General features: G+C 35.4%; 1 protein-coding gene across 1 annotated transcript in view; it reads right to left on the bottom strand.

Annotated features, from left to right (window-relative positions):
* Window positions 1–222: 222 nt before the first annotated feature.
* Window positions 223–20,326, bottom strand: part of KCTD8 (potassium channel tetramerization domain containing 8) — a 255,662-nt gene continuing 235,558 nt past the window's right edge. Inside the window, exon 2 of the mRNA XM_059383344.1 lies at window positions 223–1,584. Within this exon, the coding sequence (XP_059239327.1) occupies window positions 1,124–1,584 (461 nt within the window). The 3' untranslated portion in view covers window positions 223–1,123. The remainder of the gene's footprint in view (window positions 1,585–20,326) is intronic.

Consider the following 20,326-nt stretch of genomic DNA (forward strand, 5'->3'; position numbering starts at 1 on the left):
AGTTTAGTGCATTCTCAGCTGAAGTCTTTTTCTCTTGTGGGTTAAGGGTTTATTAATCAATCCCAGGGCTATCTGGATTGGACTCTATATCCATTTTGAATTATGTCGAAATTCTAACTTGTCAACATTACAGTTGAACGTATCATTCTCCAGCTTGGGATTTTAAAGGAACATGGAGGACAAGGTGACAATTGAGTATTTTCAAAGAAGAGTCAACAGAAATCGAGGAATTCTAATATATTTTCCTTTTTTTAATAAATACATAAAGCTTTTTACCATTTCCCTCAATTATTTTGATTAACACGATAATAGGATCTTTCAGAGCATCATTAGACCAATTTTCACAGTCTGATGTAAGGACTCATTTCACAGAAATAATCATGACTAGCATTAATAGATGAATGTCAGTGCCATAACACAACAGCATAAGGCATATTTACACCATCTTAACATACAGAACACCATACACATACACAAAAATATCACAGATCCAGAACAAATAAAATCAATCTCCTAGACAGTTTACATTTACAGGCTTCACCTGAAACACTTTTTTTTTCTTAATTTTTTTGTAATTTTTTCTTTCCAAGCAACAAACAGATCTTCCCTACGTCTTGTGATTTATTTGTTACATTGTGTTCATGCAAAAATAATAACTTGTTTTATTGCATTAACATTTAAACAGTTTTGGATTTGGGTCCCCCAAACCATCATCGAACATTTTACTTGATGTTGCTTCACCCATATTGTCATTTTCGTTGGAGCGATACGATGATTTGTTTTTGGCGAGTTACAAAATAACAAACATATCCAGTTGACCACAGTTCAAAAAAATCAAGATTCGAAGCTTCTTGATCATGCACATTTTACTTTCATTCTTGCAAACTGGGTTGGATCAGATATGCCATTTTGAATCAACATTTGTTTTTTATTCTTTTTTCAAAATCATATTTCTAAAAACAACAACAACAAAAAAGAATGAAAGAAAAGACTGTCCCACGTCCACTGTTCACAAAAAGGAAGAGCAGCAAGAATCACACTGACCATTGTTAGGATATAGTCAGGCGGCAACACTGTAGTAAACATCGAATGTCACTGAAACTCGGCAGGAATGTGGCGATTACTATAAGCCGTACTTCTGCAACAGTTCAGACTGCCACTGGCGCTTGCGTTCTGGAAAATAATCTGGAATGTGGATTTTTTTAAAATCCTGAATACACTTTTTCATTTCTTCTTCCACACTTAGCTTCTCACAGACTTTCTTTTTGGATAGATTCGTTTCCCGGGACTTGCTGATGAGTGTCTGAAAGAGTTCACTGTTTCGGCGTTTGTCTGGTGGGGGCATCCATTGCACAGGTGCCTTTTTGGAAGGGCGATCCAATGTTAAGGTGTTGGGTTGGTGAGCTGTTGCCTGCTGGGCACTGGGTGGGTTGTCCTGGGGAGTGCTGGCCTCTGAATGGCTGTCACAGCTGGAAGTCGAGAGCTCATTGCAGGAAGTGCCACTTTCACTTCCTTTATCTGTGACTTTGTCATGTTTCCTATCTTCATGTTCTTGCTTAGGTGACACTATTTTCTGAGGCGGTCCTAAAAAGAAAAGAAAAAAAAAGTAGAATAATTAAATGAGTAGTGGGAAGGTCACATTAAATAAGCTTTATATTTTTAAAATTTTAAGCCAAGAACATTTATCTTCAAAAAATCCCTGTTTGTTGCATTAGTTTATATTTGAGGGATTAAATACGACACCTAGCTTTATTAATGCACATTGAAACATGCGTGATGCTGATTATTTATAGAATCAAGTTTAGGGGCTTTGTTAATGAGCATTTCTGCCATAATAAATCATCAATAACTTTATGCTGAAAAGAAGATTTTTGTTATTTTTATTACTAGTTCCTGAAATCTAAAAAGATATTAGATGTACATATTTTGTTAGTCCCATAACTGTTTCATGAGACGCTTAGTTCATTTTTGTTCTACTTATTGGTCTAGGAGTCCTTTGTGTATATATTTACATTATAAAAGCAGAAAGTACCATTGCTCTATTTTACATAGTAGTACTCTTCAGGTTCAGAGGTGCAATAGCCTCATTTATGTTTCCAAGTGGGAGATTGGTTTAAATCTTATCCTCAGTCTTTTAATCTTGTTTTCTGTCTATTTCCTTGAAGAGAATTATGAAAGTGAGGCAAGATATATATGTGCTTAATACTACGATGAAAAAATAAAGTTGAAATATAGTATTTTCTTAAAAATACAAGGTTTACCATTTGAGGTAAATTATCTAGGAGGACAATTTTCAGAAAGTGATAGTTTGCCAAGATAATTATTTCAAATACACAAACAGTTTACTTCCAAGAGGGAGCATATTTTATTCTTCTTGACTCTGCTTTGGGATTAGGACCTCCATTTAACATTTACTGAATGCTACCAGATACACAGAACTATAATAAAACCTTGATTAACTAAAGCCCAACTACTGAGAAATATGTTATTCAAATCTTGTTTTTTTTTTTTCCTGTAGTCAACTTCTATAAACAGGTCATATAAATCAGAATGGGGAGTGGGGAAAGGCATTTTTAAGCAATTGCCCAAAATATTCTATTGTGTAGTCAGAGTTGAGAACAACTGGTCTGATCTATAGGGTCTCAAGTTTGACCACATATGGAATTATCTGGAAAGCTTAGATTATTGAAGCCTTGGTCTTAACCCTAAACATCCACTATAATAAGATGCTATCAGGTCATTGGGTCATTTAATAGAACTAGGTGATTTCAATTGGTAGCCAAGATTGTGAATCTATATATTATATAATATATAATTACATATAAAATTATAAAATACAAGTGTATATAATATATATAAAATATAATTATATATCTTGTTGAATAATATAATCTATAATATAAATAATAAATGTAGTAAATAAGTATAGTAATATATAGTAAATCAGTCTAATATATAGTAAAAAATACTTTATACTACTCAGAAAAGTAGGGACACAAATCAACTTTTATAAAAAAAAGTACTTGCCATAAAAGCATCTACTATCTGCAACATTCTCTTGGGCAATATTACCAATTTTCCTATTTACAATCAGAAGAAGCAAAAGAGGATACCGAACATTTAAGAGGGTGAAATTTGACTTGGGTGGGATTAAGGATTAAAAAATGCTTTGGAACTTCTGGGAATGATGGAAATATTCTATATCTTGACTGTAGTGTTAGCTATAGGACAGTATACATTTGTGAAAAGTGATAGAATTGTGTAACTAAAATGGGTGCCTTTTGTTATGTAAACTGTATCTGAATTGACATAACCAAAAACAAACAAATAAAAAGAAATCCTCAAAACTTTAAAGAATATGTTTGAGGGAAGTTCTTAACTAATATTTCATACTTCCCTTGTTCACAATACAGTAAACTCTAAGAAATGCTGAAAGCACACCAATACATTTCAAAAGCATCACAACCATGGATTAAGGAGCACCAAACCTAACAGCTATTTTTTTTTTTTTTAAGTCTCTGCCATTTTCACTTATGGTAATAGAGAATGGGGGTGGGTCTGAGGGATGGGGGCAGAGAAAATGTACTTATTAACACTCCTTGCTTACTAACCCAAATCCATTCTCAACATTCCTTTCTCCTTAGTGGCTGATGGGCACAACTATGTCCTCAGCCTCCCTTGCCTTCTGTCTTTCAGCTGAATTCAGCCAATGATAAAGATTAGCAAGACCATGCCCTCATCTCATCCCACCATCAGGATTTCAGGATCTCACTGTATTCCTGGACCAAGAGGCATAGCCCTGTCTGGCAGCTCTGTCCTCTCTCCCCCTCCCTCCCTCTTTCTGGAACCTCTCTTTCCATAGTCTATTAAACAGAGGTTCACATCTTCAGGCCTACAGCATTCACCATGTCCACTGTAATTGGCATGAGGGTACTGCCACTCTGTTGTAAACTGTCAATATTTAACTTTTCTCAAATTACCCAACTGGATACGCCTTCTCTTTCTTCTGGCATCCTGACTAATAGACCCACACTGGCATTAGCCAACTTCTCCAGCATTATTGTAGGATCAGTGTTTCAGTGGCATCAGATTTTAGTGGTAATGATATTGAAATGGAAATGGGTTTAAATTCCTAGTGATCTGGAATAAAATTCTAGCTCTCTGGCAAATAGTCTAGTGGCCTTGAGCAAGGTACATAGTTCCTCTAAGCCTCAATTTTCTCATCTGTAAAGTGGGGTAATAGTACTTTCCCCATAGGTTGAGATAAAATGAAATACCATATAAAAGAGTCTAATAAAATAAATCTCAACAATCAGAATGCATCATTATGATTTCTTTTTCTAATGTGCAGATGTTTAGGGACATCTCTGAAGATTTTAACTTTGCTCAAGAGTTTGCATGTATGTGTTTATGTGGAGCTCAGGGTGGTGAGGAGGTGTAGCATCTATTTATCTAATTATCTTTATGGGTGAGTGTGACCTCACGCTAGCAGGAGGCTCACTGGCCTACTCCAAAATAGGTTATAAATAAATGTTTTTTACCTTTTATGTCTGTCTCCTGCATTACTTTAACCAGAAATTTTGACAGAAGAGTATGTGATTTTCATTCCCAATAATGACTAAAAGATTAACTTCAAATACCTGGAAAACCAATTTATATCTAAGGATAATTGAGTGATGAGAAATCATTTTTCTGTTAATAGGCTGGGGAATAGAGCATTTGATAGAGATACCAAGGCAGAAAAGTAACATCAGAATGGAAAAACAGCATGGAAAAAGGGTATTAGCTACCACCAGAGCAAATATTTCCTTCTGTTTTTATTCACTGGGAGAAAGATGCTTAATGACATATGCTGGGGAGTTATATAAAATTCATGTGTTAGCTAACTAAATTACATATGATTATTATGCCCAATGGCATTACAATTTATTCATGGAAATAAGCTTCCTCCCAGTCCTCCCCATATATACACAGATGAATGCAAAAACTCCACAGTACAATAGAATACAGTGTATGTACGTCAGAAATGAATTGCTCTTGGAGTACAGGACAGAACACCAGGAAGACTTCTGAGAAGGAAGCACTAAGCAGTTTAGCCAGTGGAGTGGAATGGAGTATCACTATGAGCCAGGCACTGTGTTAGGATCTAGAGGAGGCTCACAGTAAGGTCTCTGGTGAAGCTCACAGGCTATTTTATGATATTTTATAACACTGAGTGTTTAAAATGCATGAACATTTTAGAATATCTCTCACTACAGACTTTAAATTCTGAAAAAAAGAATGTGGGAAAATGAATTTATTATGATCTTAAGAACTTCTTTTTTCAGTTTTTCTCCATTGAGAATGATATTTGCGGTGGGTTTTTCATAGATGGCTTTGGTGATATTGAGGTATGTGCCCTCTATCCCTACACTTTGAAGAGTTTTAAGAACTTAGAATAGATCCAATTATTAACCAGAAACAGCAAATACACACTTATATTTCTCACTTCTTCTATACCATAAATTATCTTTAGGTAAGTTTGGCTCAGATGTTTGGCTCAGGTATTTCTATTATGACTTAAAGGAAAGGTTTAACTTTATCTTGTCCACCCTTTTGAATATACAGAATATTATGACGGTTTTCTGTATAAATCACCAGCAGGAACAAATGGTTTCCTTTTGATTAATGTCAGAATTTTTGATAATACACAACATATTATATATTATTACTGAAATTTGATTAAGCATATTTTAAATAATTAGTGATAACTTAGTGGATTCAAACTGGAGCTAAGATACAATAATAAAATTATTTATGGGCTTTTTATGACATGAAATTTAAGAAAAATGAACAAAATGCATAGGAAGTAATGATTTACTCTATTTGCTTAGTTTTCTTGAGAATGCCTGCTAATTGCAGGCTTCCAGGGATAATTTAAAACTCTAATTTTACATTATTCCATTCAATGAACAAAAGCCACAGGAAATGTCCTAAGCACATGATGAAAAATTATTTAAATAGCACCAAGTCCAATTCCTGTATATATGGGAAAAGCATGTGTGTCAGAAACTTCTCTGTGTCTCTTCAACTAGTAATAGAATAAATATATAAATTATCTTCTTAAAAGCATGTTGCCTTCCAAATTAGAGCATCAGACAGACTGAGTTTAAGAAAAGAAAACAAAATGTAATTTGGTGGTCTTACCAGCTGGGCTTTCTTCCATCACATAAATAAGCTCACCAGTAATTATTAGAACAAGCAACAAATCAATGAATAAGCAAAACTGTTACTTATTTGACTTTTAAAAGGAGTTAATTATTTAAAAATATCCAATACATACGTATACCTAGAAACTTTCCCAAAAGTATTTAGGCAATTAAATCTTTTCATTTGGCTATTTGCCATTAAACAGATTAGGATTTTCATCTAGGACCTGATCCTCTTTCAGGGGAATGACAGCCTTACCTAGGAGACATGCAAGTCAGCCAATTAAGTCATGCCCCTCTACAAATATTATTTTTTTTAAAGAACAGTCAGTACACAACATGCACACACACACACACACACACACACACACACACACCTCTCATTTATTATGCTCACATTTTTCTTCAGTGTGGGAATGACCTTGGAAGATCTGGCTTTGAGCTTGGTTAAGTGCTTTGTGTTTTGTGTTCGTCATGGAACCTCTCTAAAACTTGGTCTTTGTCATTAAAATTCATTTGTCAATAAATTCATTTATATTATGAAGTTCTGTAATTCTAAATTATATAATGAATAGGAAGGGATTTTCCACACAGTAAAATTCTAATCAGATATTAAATATATAAAAAATTAATGAGTGACCACTAATAAAAGTTACCTCTTAGAATGTGGAAACAAATTCAATTTCCACTACAATACTTCACAGAATTACATGGTTCAAGGATAACTTTCTCTAAGTTTACTGATTGGTAGTGTAGTTTAGAAGGCATTAACAGTTTATATTTGTTTCATTAAATCTGTTCCTTTCATGGAAACGCAGGCAAAGACAGTAACATTTAAGGCATCACAGTGCAGACTGGCTGGGCTCACATCCTAGTTTAATAATTTACTAGGTGTGTTTTCCTTGGGTGATTTTCTTTGTGCCTCTGTTTCCACAAAATTGTGGTAAGGCTTAAAGAGCTAACACATATAAAACACTTAGGTGGGGCTTGGCATGTGTAAATGTTCACGATGTCAAATGTTATTACTCAGCATAAATATCCTATGTGATTTGGCCATCGGTAGTATGGCTGATTTGCTTATCTGAATTTTGAGAGAACAAACAGAGGGACCCAAATCCTTCCCCTCTAACTCTGGCTCTACACGTGGTACCTGAAAACACATGGCTTCCAGCTGTCTCTTAGCCCCTTGAGGCCTCAGGTTTTACTCAGTAAAAATGAAATAAGAACAGAAATACCCAGTCACAGGGCTATACTAAGAAAGGAGAGAACGTATGTCAAAGCAATTTGCCATGAAGTTCTCTCCAACAGGTTTGAGAGGCTATGAAGTATTACATTTTCATATTCTAAAAGGAACTTATTTGAAAAAATAAAACACAAAAGCTCTCTTTTAAGTTGTTAAGATGTGTGAATTAGAGGCAATAGTAAAAACATTACATTAAGCACAATAAAACAAATTGAAAGTATCACAATGGGCCAAAAGATTTATTTATATTCTAACTGGAAATTTGTATCTTTTGATGTCTTTCACCTATTTGTTCCAACTGCCCCCACTTCTGGTAAGCACCAATATGTTCTCTGTATCTGAGCTTTTTTGTTTGTTTGTTTGTGGTTTTTTCCAATTTTTAATTCCACATATAAATAAGGTGATATCATAAAAAAAAAAAAAAGTATAAAATTGGGTAAAACAGGCTTACAATTAATTCCATTGAGCTTTATTACACTGATACAAAATGGAGGAAGTTATAGCTTTTCTAAGTCATTTGGGTGGCTAGTGTAGTACAGAAATTAAACATTAATATTTTCATCTTTAAAAAATGACAGGTGACTTCTGGATAGTTCTGGGTGTAAGCACATTGAATAATTCCATATTTTTCTTGGAATACATAGCCATTTCCAAATGCAGTTTACGTGTACAACTGCACACTTGAAAACACCTTTTATTTTAATCTCTTTACCTGCCTAGTGATGATAAAAAAGACTGAATATGTAAAATATATCTGCAACAGGCCCAATTCCCAGAAGGAAAATTACCCTTTAATAGTACTAAATTCAATGGTCTGTGAATGGTTATGTGCTACTTAAACAGAATGAACCAATCCATCTTAAATATTAGCACCACATGTCTCTAGGTATTAAGCTAGTATTGAGTCAAAAGGGAAAAAACTCCATTTTGATTTGCTAAACATTTGTTGAGCACTTACCAAGGACCAGGCATAGTGATAGTTACAAGGACACACACACACACACACACACACACTCACACAAGTAAGTCAGGCTTAGGGTGACAGTAATCCATAGGTAACTAACTTTTGTAAAGGACAGGAAGGAGGGAGCAGGAGTAAATTGTGATTGGAGTGAACTAAGGAATGGGCATTATTTTTAATTTATTAGTTAAATTCTCACACTAAATTGAAACTTAAAGTCCATACAGGAGGTGAGTTCACCTTAGAGTAAAAGGCTATTTGAATAAATAAAGTTCAACTTTTATATGAGAAAAGTTAAACTCATTTCTTTATGTTTTCTACAGTCTCTACCATCATTACTTAATGTTTTTATGAATGAAGAGGAATAAAAAAGAAAATAAAAGAGGTGTAATTTGGAAAGATAAACATGCTGTGGTATTCCTTTCTACATCCTGACATGATTAGTCACTGATCCATTCTTTTGATCTACCCTGTACCTGCTAACTTTTGATTGTACTTATTTATTTATAGTACGTTTCCCAGTCTCAAACCGTAAATGCCTTGAAGGTAGAAACTGCCTTTCCAGCCTATCATGAAGTCTTAATCAGAGTAATTGCTCGACCAAATAAATGAAATGATCTTTACTCCTATGAATATCTATAGTATCTACTACTTACTATCTCAATCATTACTCAATGAATATTCAGTACCTTTTATGTTGCTAAATATTCACCAAGATAACCACAGAGAGGTAAGAAAGCTCCCATCATCCCCACAGAAATATTTGTCCCAGAGTCACGTATCTGTTGTCCTATGCTTCCTCAAAGTGGTGATGGTTTCGATGAAGGTGGTGACCATGTTTTGTTTCCTTGTGTCACTCAGTTCACTTCAGTGATTTGTTTTGTCACCTAACCAAATGTAAATAAAGTGAGTAATAATTAAGTAAATAAGCAAATGTAACGTGGTATTAAGAAAAAATGTGAGAGAAAATATATGTTTAATTGAACATATATTTGAGGAGGTTTTCAAAAGTAATTTTATCACCTTCCTTGCATTTCATACATCTGTGTCTTCCTAGTAGTTATTTCTGTAGACTATATCCAAGGTCAAATTTGGCTACCCAATGGATTCATTTCTTATTTCCAATTATTTCCAGGTCTTGTTAATTCTACTTCTATGGTGACTCCTTAATCAATCCCTTCGTTTTTATTCCATTTCCACCACTTCTAACAGGTTTCTCGTTACCTCTTACTGTGTCTCCTAACCAGCTCTCCAAATTCCTTTTAGTCCCACTTCAAACTATTATTGCAAATTAGCTAAATAAATATTCCTGAAGTCTAATGGCATCAAGTATCTCACTTGTACAAAAGCCTTCCAAATAGTTCCCTTTGCACACAGGATGAAGCTTGCATGCTACATTTTGGCACTGAGGATTGTTCTTAGCGTGACTCAAGTGATTATCCCAGTCCATCCGGTACTGCTCCCCACATGGCAACCAAAACATACGTGTTGCTTTCAGTAAAGGCCTTACTTAACCCATGCCGATTTTCCTCCCCACAGACTGTATTCAATCTATGCTCATCATTCTTCAAAGCCAAATGGTGTTTTCAGCATAAAACCTTCCATTCTCACATTTGGCTATAATATCTTGACCCTCTTCCCTTAATGACCCATAGCAGTTTGTTTCAATCTGTCTCAAAGTATGGAGCCTATTTTTGTCTTAAATAATAGTCATCTCTATACGACTTTTAACTTCCACAAGGCATACACACAGACACACGTACAAAATTTTAATCTGCATTTCTTGAAGCACCATCCCCATGATGGGGCTTATACCAATTCAGTAACTCATTGTTGAACTGAATTAAATGGTATTAGTCTTCCCTACAAAAGAATGTCTAAGCACATAGGGAATAGTTTTATTCCCAAAGAACATCTTTTTGTTTTGTCTTCTTTTAACTAAAAAAAGATAAACCCAAGTATAATTAAGCTTACAAGGTGTAACAAAAACAAGCAAAAAAAAAAAAAAAAAAAAAAGAAGATGAGCCTTTGGCAGTGGGTTATAAGAAGGGGCTTACAGTCTCTCTAGTTACTCTAAGTGTTCCTTTGGGAAGATTGCTATATTATTCCTTTTAAGTTACTAAAGAAAAAAAGTATTTGAGAACCATAAATAATGAAGAAAACCCATTTTCTTTGCTCTTTAGAAGAATTCTACATCACCTATGTGATTGTATTAGGTTGTTACACCTAAATATTTCTAATAGGAAAGGTATCACTTGCCCACTTGTCCTTTTAGAAGACTGATCACATGTGAAATGGTTACCGACACCTTGTCTGAGGGCTACATTTAAAACTGACCTCCGCATTTCACTCATGGGAGCTAGGATTCTGTGGTACAGTGATCATTTTTGTGTTTAAGAAAGTAAATAACACACCCTAAAACAAAACAAAACAAAACAAAAACAAAAACAACAACAAAAAAAACCCTACAAAATTCCATTGAGATGCCCAGGCTCATTTTGGAATTGGGAATTAAGACCATGTAATCCTGGGTTCCCACTACCAAATCCACCATTCCTTATTATTGATATTGATAGAGTGTTTTTCCACATGCCCAGGTGGTCACCTTCTAATGACCTCTCTTTTCAAGCAACATTCTATATAAGACAGATAATTTATCTCTTTTTCAAATTTGTGAACACACGCCAACTCTTGCTTGTTCTACATCCATAAACTGTGGATCATAACACCTGCATGGTGTTTGGCAAGGATTAATGAGAGGTTAAATCTACAACACATCTGATGGCCCTGGGAGGGGAAAGAAAAGCGCTTTGTAGATACAGGCTGGGGCTACACTTACGATGTGCTGTGTACAACAAATTTATGTGAACATAAATCCATGCTGGTTGTAAATTATCATTGCTGTTATAAATATGAAAAATCTGTCTTAGGCTTGAGAAAAAAATTTTTTGATGACAAGAGGGGAAGAAGAGGTTGTGACAAGGCAAAAGGAAGAAAAAAAGAGAGAGAGAGAGAGATACTCTTGGATTCCTGAAACAGTATCAATTGCTGGTGGAAAGTCATAGTTGAGGGGATTTTTATTTGTCAGATCTCTTCAGATCTTGAGTGCCTGCCTGCCAGTAAGTACTTTCAAGTACTTCTAACAATGGTCAGCGAGATGTAACATTTTGTAGCTGCCATACTACTTAATGTGAGTGCCACCTCTTTTCACTTTGAGATTCATAAAATTGTGCCTATTATGGAAGCAGCTCAGTGCAGAATCAGTACAATGCATGGAAAACGGAAACACAGATGCTCACAGCAGTTTAAGGTGAAGTTGTGCGACAGTTAAAAAAAAAAGTTCTACCTCTGGAAATGGCAAAACTATGCTTGAAGTGAAGTTCTGACCCCTACTAGCTATGTGTAGCTATGGGGGTCTTCAAGGCTCATTTTCCCATTCTGCTTAAGAGGGATTAAAAATAGGGTACCTCCCTCCTAGAGTCTCTCTACGTGAAGATATGTGTGAGGAAGAGTCTTACAGGAGGCCGAAAAGCAGCCCCAGAAACTACATCTGTTCCTAATATCTGGAATCTGTAAATGTCACTTTGTATGGGCAAGTCTTTGCAGATGTGATTAAGGAATAGTGAGATGGTGAATTCATCTGGAGACCAGAAGTCAACCACAGGTATTCTTGCACAGGGGGTTGGAAGGACATCTGGTACACACAGAGAAAAAGGCAGCAGTGCGACCATGATGTCAGGGGATGGAGACTGTTGGGTTGGAAATCAAGGACTACCGGCAGCCACCAGAAGCTGGGAGAGATTAGCAATGGATTTTCCCCTGGAATGTCCCTGCCGACAGCTTGATTTCTGTCCAGTTAAAGTGATTTCGCGGACTTCAGACCTCTAGAACCCTAAGACAATAAGTTTCTGTTGTTTTAAGCTACCAAAAGTGTGGTAATTTATTATAGCAGCCATTGGAAACTAATACAAGTCTATTTAGTCTCCTGTCTGACCCTCAGTAGATGCTAAATTATGGCATTTATATAAGAGAAAACATCCTTAACAACTGGATGTTATTGGATCTGAATTACAGGATCTTAAGTTTCTCTATTAAAAATACAATCTCTTGCAGTCTCTGCCAGACTGTCATCCTATTTCTCTTCCAACTAATAGCCCATAAGACTTTAGAAAACAGTTATCATCTCTAGTCTGTTTCCCCCAATTATATAAACTAACCATTATTTCCAATAACGAGGTTTATAGCCTCCTAATGTCACATCCCAGTACACTCTACACAGTAACATTCCCACAAAATTTTCCTTTCTTTCTACGCAGGTGCACACTCACACCCACCTACCCTCATGCACATATTACACACACATCTCATATATACACATATATGTGTGTGCATGCATGTATGGATTTATAATCACAGAACTGTCTCTCATCTGTAACTGATTCCACGCACGTCTAACAACTGATCATTCTATGAAATTCTAGCACCACGAGTTTACTGCCTTCTGGACATTTCTTTAACTTCAAATACCATATGCTCAAAAAAGAGCTCATTATTCTTTCCCTGTAAACCAGTTCCTCCCGCTATGTTTTCTATTTTTCTTTTTTATAAAAGCACCATAATCTTCATAATCAGCCAGGTTTGCAGTCTTACAGTCTTCTTCATTATTTCTATTCTTATCCCCCTATTGATTCCCTGCTCCTGTGACAGCCACTAATCCCTTTGTGCCTACTTTGATAATGTCTCAGTCACTCATTTCACTCTTCTCCCCACAGTTATGATCCTCATTAACTCATATTGAATCTATTGTAATCACCTTCTAACCTCTTCCTCAATCTATTGAAATGACATTCTAGAGCTCTTTTCCTCTTTAATATCTACCTCCTGCTATCCATACTAAAATCCCAGCTACATAGCACTGAAATATAGCTCTTATTATAGTACTTGTTCTCAGAAAACATCAAAGCTTTCAGCAACATATCCAATCTGCTAGACCCATAAACAAGACTTTCTATAGTGTGGTCCCAATTTAAACTCCAAAACTCATTTACTATTACTCCCACTTTCTATTCAAGCCAAACTGGAGATACTGATATTATCCTAAATATCACACGTCTTCACTTCCTCACGTAAGTAAGTTATAGGTTGATTTTTCTCTTACAGCATACCTAAATAAATGCAGCATATCTTTTTGGCTGTGTGTGCATGCGTATCTGAGAATATACTCAGTACTCCTATCTATCTTATGTAACAGACCCTAAACCTCAGCCTACAGGAGTGGGTTTATAACATAGACTGGACCAGTCATAATACCTTACCAACCCAGCCCCATAATCTAAGGCAAGGATAAGGGTTGGGAGACAAGTAATTGGGGTAGTTTAATACTAGGAAATCCCTGGAACACTAAACTGTTGATGAAGGGAGAGAAAAAGAAGGTCTAGTCAAAAAGCTCTCGGATATGGCTGCCAAGGACTAAGTTCCCCACCCCAGTTACAGTAGAAGAGAATAAGACAAGAAAGGGAGTTTGGGTGTGTGACTCTGTAATCCCTCTGGCCCCTACCAGTTAGACGAGTATTTTAGACCACATGAAATATTAACTTTATCAGAAAAATGATCTTTATACATCTATTTGTATATTTTATTAGTTACATATAACCTTGAAATGTAACTGAAACCTCTCTTCTGAAGCAAGTTAGTGACATGTTCATTATATTGTCACTGGAGGACTCTAACACTTAATGCTAAATGCATGAAGTTAAATTTTTAATGTACATCTTAAGTTATTGATCAAAAAATCTGGGAAAATTTATATTAAGCAGAAAAAAAATCAGTGTGTATTTATGAGCAAATTGTTATAACAGTAATATACACAATTTAAGGAATCTTAGGGATTTACTTTTACTCTACCTAACAGGGCCATGGGCCCCCATCCCTGCCTTAGAGCCTGTGACCAGAGTGGGTAAAATACTATTATTGTCCTACACTAAGTTTTCATCCATTCCTGTGATCTGGGAGAAAAGATCTGTTTCAAAAAGTAAAATAGGGTGCAAGAAAAACACAAACTCAGACACACACACACACACACACACACACACACACACATCTGATATATGCTTTATTATGGAAGTTTGTTCAAATGCAGAGACCAAGATGTATTGTAGCAAAATAAGTGTTTCACACCATCCCATGGCAATATGTCACTGTGTATCATCTTTTCCTGCATAGCCACTAGTTAAAGGAGAGAATTGGCTTAGAGAAACAAACTCAGTAATGCAACCAGGACGGTTTCTCTTAGTTCATAGTTTCTCACGTGAGTACAAGAGGAGAGTAACGTTAAACATTTATTGAACACTTACTATGGACCAGGCACCATGGTAAATGCATATACATAGCATCTCATTTACATTTCACAGTAACTTTTAAAATAAGGCCTATTGTGCCTATTTTACTAATAAGAAAACCGAGGCTTAGGAGGTTATGTGATTTGACAGGTCACATTTGAAAGTGGCAGAGATAGAATTCAGAGTTTCATCTGCCCAGACTTCAGAGCTTATACTGAGTTAAGCTCTGAGTTACACTGCTTCAAAAACCTGAAAATGGTGTTTAAATCAGCTTCCCTGCAATCCTAAACTAGAGGTAGAACTACTCATATGAGCTTCAAGTCTTCCTAATCTGATAAGATTGATGTGTGATGCACAGCTCAAAAACAAAAACAACAACAACAACAAAAAACTGGGGATAAAAGTACCTAACTGTACCTAAGTGTTAGAATTCCTCTAGATCATTTACAGTATAGTATTATTTTATATCATGTCCAGCTATCTTCACAAGAAATAAGTTAAGAAGGCTAAATGTATGAAAATTTGGGATGGGCCTTCTAACTCAGTTCCTATTACTGTGACCATTATTGGGAACAAAGCACTTTAAGCAGGCAAACTCTATTCATCAAACTGAAGATTTTCCCACTTTAAAACAAATGTTTATGTTGCCATATCCTCTGAAAAGCATACTTTTGGGAATTTAGACCAATTAAATTTTCTACATTAATTAGATAAACACAGGTCAAGAAGCAAATATGGTTTAAAGAAAACATACATATATTGAAGATGTTAATTCCAGTATAAAATTTACATGGTAGAAATAACTAGGAAAATGGGTAAATAGCTATAGAATTATAGCAGAGAAAAATCACAGAGGATGAGGGAATTATCTTAAGATAATAAGACCTGTCAGATATCACAACTTCCAAAATATCAGAATTCTATTTGTACAGTAAGGCATCCTATCCTTAAAACTGAACCTTTCAATGATGTGCTCCTCTTGAAACGTTTTCACATAAGGCCAGAAATTTCTGCTAAGGCTTTCAGAGCCTAATTAGATAATGAGTAGTTTCTGTCAGGATTGAGACACCTTGAACGTCTCATGTCACTTTATAGTGTGCTTAGTCTAAGCCTAATATTTCAGTAGCAGCAGTAACATCAATCTCCCTCTCTGACATTAAAGCCTTACAGATTAAAAGTAAAAGATTGTGAACTGGTGCTAATGAAACCATTACCAAAGAAAAAGATGTACTGGTATAAAACCTTTGGTGTGGATCAGTCAAAATGGCTACGTAAAGGAAGAATTTGCACTGGGAATACTCTTGAAAAGCCATGTTTAATTACAAGATGTGTTAATACCCATTCATTAAAGCTTGAAGATAGAAATTTCTTAATATAGGAAGCATTAGTAACAGAGTATGCTCCCAGTAGGATGCATTACAGAACTCTCTCCATGAAGCCCCGAGAACACAGGATTCACAGAGATGAATATTCTGCTTTGACTTTATGAGGTTTAGGGGAAAGTAATCTGGGTTGGTCACTATTTGTTCACTTTACAAAACTTTCTTAAATTATGTAGAGTCTGAAAGAAATTTCAAATATATGCATTCTTTTTAGGGCAAAATTTTCCATAACAAGGAACTAAACGAGGGCTACATTTACTCAATTATAAGAAATGTACATAAAGATTACTAATTAATTGGGAACTATGACTTATTATAATTGGGAATTATGATCATTATGATTGATTTTAATACAACTATGACTATATATTAGAGAAGGACAAAAAGAACATGTTTAACCAATGATTAAAGATTCACAACTCCTTTGCCTCAATGGCTGGTTGCTCCATTTGTCTTTTTTAAGATTTATTTATTTATTTATTTATTTATTTGACAGAGAGAGAGAAAGAGAGAGAGAGAGATCACAAGTAAGTAGGCAGAGAGGCAGGCAGAGAGAGGGGGAAGCAGGTTCCCTGCTGAGCAGACAGCCTGTTGTGGGACTTGATCCCAGGACCCTGAAATCATGACTTGAGCTGAAGGTAGAGGCTTTAACCTACTGAGCCACCCAGGCGCCCCTCCATTTGTCTTTCATGTGCTGTGAACTACTTTACAAGTAGAACTGCAAGTTCAAGGTCAAAGATTATTCAGAAGACAGAAGATTTTGAGTGTGTAGATTAAAGAGCAAAGGAGAATTATTAATGTTTGTTTTTGTTGCATCTGCTCTACTAATTTATCTTTTTTGTTTATAATAGAAAAAATATACATATAACTAGAGTAAAACTTTATAATCAAAATCCTTAGTATTATGCATCCAAATTCTTCTAAAGTTAAGCATTTAATTAACAACAAAAAGTTTGTTTCATAATTCAATTTTTGTTCCTATACATTTTATTAAAATATTACCTTTTAGGATAGTGCATTCTATAAAACTCTAATTACAAGGAAAAATGAATTAAACCCACGTCACTTTTATTAGTACTATGCATTTACTGAAAACTTTCAGGGAAGATGGCATCATACTTGATGTCACAGAGACTAAGAACATATTCTTCCCTAGTGTAGTAATAGTCTAGAAGGGACAGAAAAAGAAATGGAGGAGATTGAATCAGGATGGCAAGACATTTTTTTTTTTAATTGTTCAATCTCTTACAAAACCTTTTAATATGTTATGGCCAGGAAATGGAGAAGAGAGAGAACAAATGAACTAAATCCTTGACAGTGCTAGAAAACAAGAAAAACCTTCAAAAATTTTTCAGAACAGAAATTACTGGGTGACAGAAAACAGATGAGATCAGTGTAAAGAAGAATAGAGCAAACATCAGCTTGATACACTCACAGGAAAAAAAAGTAAAGTATAATCTAGTAGAACTCAAGCCCAGAGTAAACTAATTAAAAGAAATAGAAGAACTCTTCGGCCAGTTATCAGAAGACCAGGGCCTTGTTTATATGGCTGGGCTGGTCCATTTCACCAAGTAGAAGGCAGAAGCACTGATTGTAGGACAAAATTCAACTGTTCTCTAAAGAAAACCAACTATATTTCTGGGGATCATTCTTTCAGTGGATGAAGGAGAAGGGCTTTGAAGTAATTCTCTTATAGATGAGGGGTGGATGGATGGGTCTGTAAAGAGAAAGGTGATCTACCCAGGAAAAGACAAACAAAAGCCTCTCCTTGATTTGACTGAAAGTAAGAGGTGGGTATTTTACATACGTAGTTGGGATGGCTTCATCCCACTACATACCAGTGAAATATCAATGCATTCTAATAGGGTCATCCAGTCAAGAATACCAGCCCCTCTTCCCAGTAAGGCAGAGTCTAAGCACTGCAGTATTCTGTCAGAGAAAGTTACTTGAAAATCTGCTGGGCAAAGCCTATGACATCTACCAATACTAAGGAACCTAGCCATTCATTCATTAATGTAACAGAAAACAACAACAACAAAATTAGGTATTTTACATAAATAAGAGTATTAAAAAGATAGACTTGGACAAACAACAAAAACATTTTTGCCTGGACCAAATAGAAATGAACAGAGAAGAGAAGAAAAATTTAAAAATTCTATTTAGAATCCTCAAAGTTGGAACACCTGAGTGGCTCAGTTGATCAAGTATCTGCCTTTGGTTTTGGGATCAAGTCCCACATCAGGTTCCTTGCTCTGCAGGGAAACTGCTTCTCCCTCTGCCTGCCACTCCCCCTGCTTGTGAATGCTCGCTCTCTCTCTGACAAATAAATAAATGAAATCTTAAAAAAAAATCATCAGAGAGAAATGAGAGGATATTTAGTCTTTAAGAGTTGACAACTAAGAAAATATATTTTGGGGGGAAACTAAATATTTTATTATAAAAGTAGAATGTGACAAAATGAACAAGTAGAAGAATTTGACTAAAAATAAGATTTACAGCCTGGAATGAAATGTCATGATAATTTATTAGAATTTGTAGCAAAATGATAGATACATAGAGCATAAAATAAAAATCAATCCAGGACACCTGAGTGGCTCAGCTGATTAAGCATCTGACTCTTGATTTTGGCTCAGGGATGATGTCAGGGTCATGAAATCAAGCACCAAGTCAGGCTCTGTCCTTGGCTTGGAGTCTGCTTAAGAGTCTCTCTTTCCTTCTCCCTGTGTCCCTTCCTGAACCTGTCCCCTTCACCCTCTCTCTCTCTCTAAAAAAAAAAAAGGAAAAAGAAAGAGAGAGAGAGAAGAATCAGTCCAGAATGTCCATACCTAAATAATAGGGATTCCTTAAAAAATATCAGAGTGAAAGCAGTGGCAATAATAACAAAATAAATTATAAAAGAAAAATGTTCCTTGTCTGTAACAAGTATACTCTTTGGATGGAAGAGGGGCGCCTGGGTGGCTCAGTGGGTTAAGCCTCTGCCTTCTGCTCACGTCATGATCTCAGATTCCTGGGATCAAGCCCTGCATGTGGCTCTCTACTCAGCAGGGAGCCTGTTTCCCCCCTTCTCTCTCTGCTTGCCTCTCTGCCTACCTGTGATCTCTGTCAAATAAATAAATAAAATCTTAAAAAAGAAAGAAAGAATGAAAGAAAGAAAGAAAGGGTCACTGAGTTTTAAGCAATGTTAAAAAAAAGGTCATACCTTTATGACCTTTTGCATCTCAGTGAATTTTATGCATCTCAGTGAATTTTAAGAATTTCAAGGTAAAAGAGAATTCTAAAAACTTCCCGAAGAAAATAAAGCATCCTACAGACAAAACATTAAGGAAAAGTTTCAGCTTGACAATTTCACTGACTACTCTTGATTTCTAGAAGACCATGAGTCAAAACTTTTGGAGGTTTTAGAAAAAAATAAAAGTTTGAACTTAGAGACTTATCCTCAGTTAATTTAGCATTCAAATGTAAAAATTATTTATGGAGACACTCAAACATTTTACTATCCAAAGAGCTTCACTGAAAGAATTTGTCTAGGTTGTACTCCAGCAAAAATGAATATCAGCTTATTAATTTGTTGATTCATACATTTAATATTTGTTGAGAGTACATGGAAGACATCTTATTAGACAAAAGAGAAATATGTAAAATATACAATGATGTTTAATTTGTCTAATGATGATAGACATTCATTTAACAATCACACAAAGTAATGTACAGTTGTAACTGCAATAAGAGTGGTATTAACTGAGATCACATATACTGATAGCATATTTTAAGATGTTATGTTTTACAAAATGTAAAGAAAGGGTTTCACTCAGGAAGGAACTGTGAAGGTAAAGAAACTATAGAAGGTACTGGATGACCTGGGGAGGGGGGTAGTGGTGAGGAGCAAGAGATATGAGTATGAGCAAAGTGCCATTTGCATTGGAGCATAAAAAGTCATAAAAACTGAATAATGGCAGCGCACCTATGCAACATGGCCCAAGTTGGCCCACAAAGGTTGTAGATCATTCAAGTTCTTATAAGGCATAATGAAGAAATTTAGCTTTGTCCAATGAACAAAGGGAGTATAGTAGGACAATTTAAGCAAGAGAAAAGATTGGGAACAAAATCAAAGATATATTTTGTAACTACCACCCTGAAATAGAAGAGAATGGCTTGGAAGGGGACTCTAAGAAGACAGAGTAGTGGCAACTAAAAGCCTTTCCCTGTTTTCTAGG

This window comes from Mustela nigripes, chromosome 1 (genome assembly GCF_022355385.1).
Source record: "Mustela nigripes isolate SB6536 chromosome 1, MUSNIG.SB6536, whole genome shotgun sequence".
Lineage (NCBI taxonomy): Eukaryota > Metazoa > Chordata > Mammalia > Carnivora > Mustelidae > Mustela > Mustela nigripes.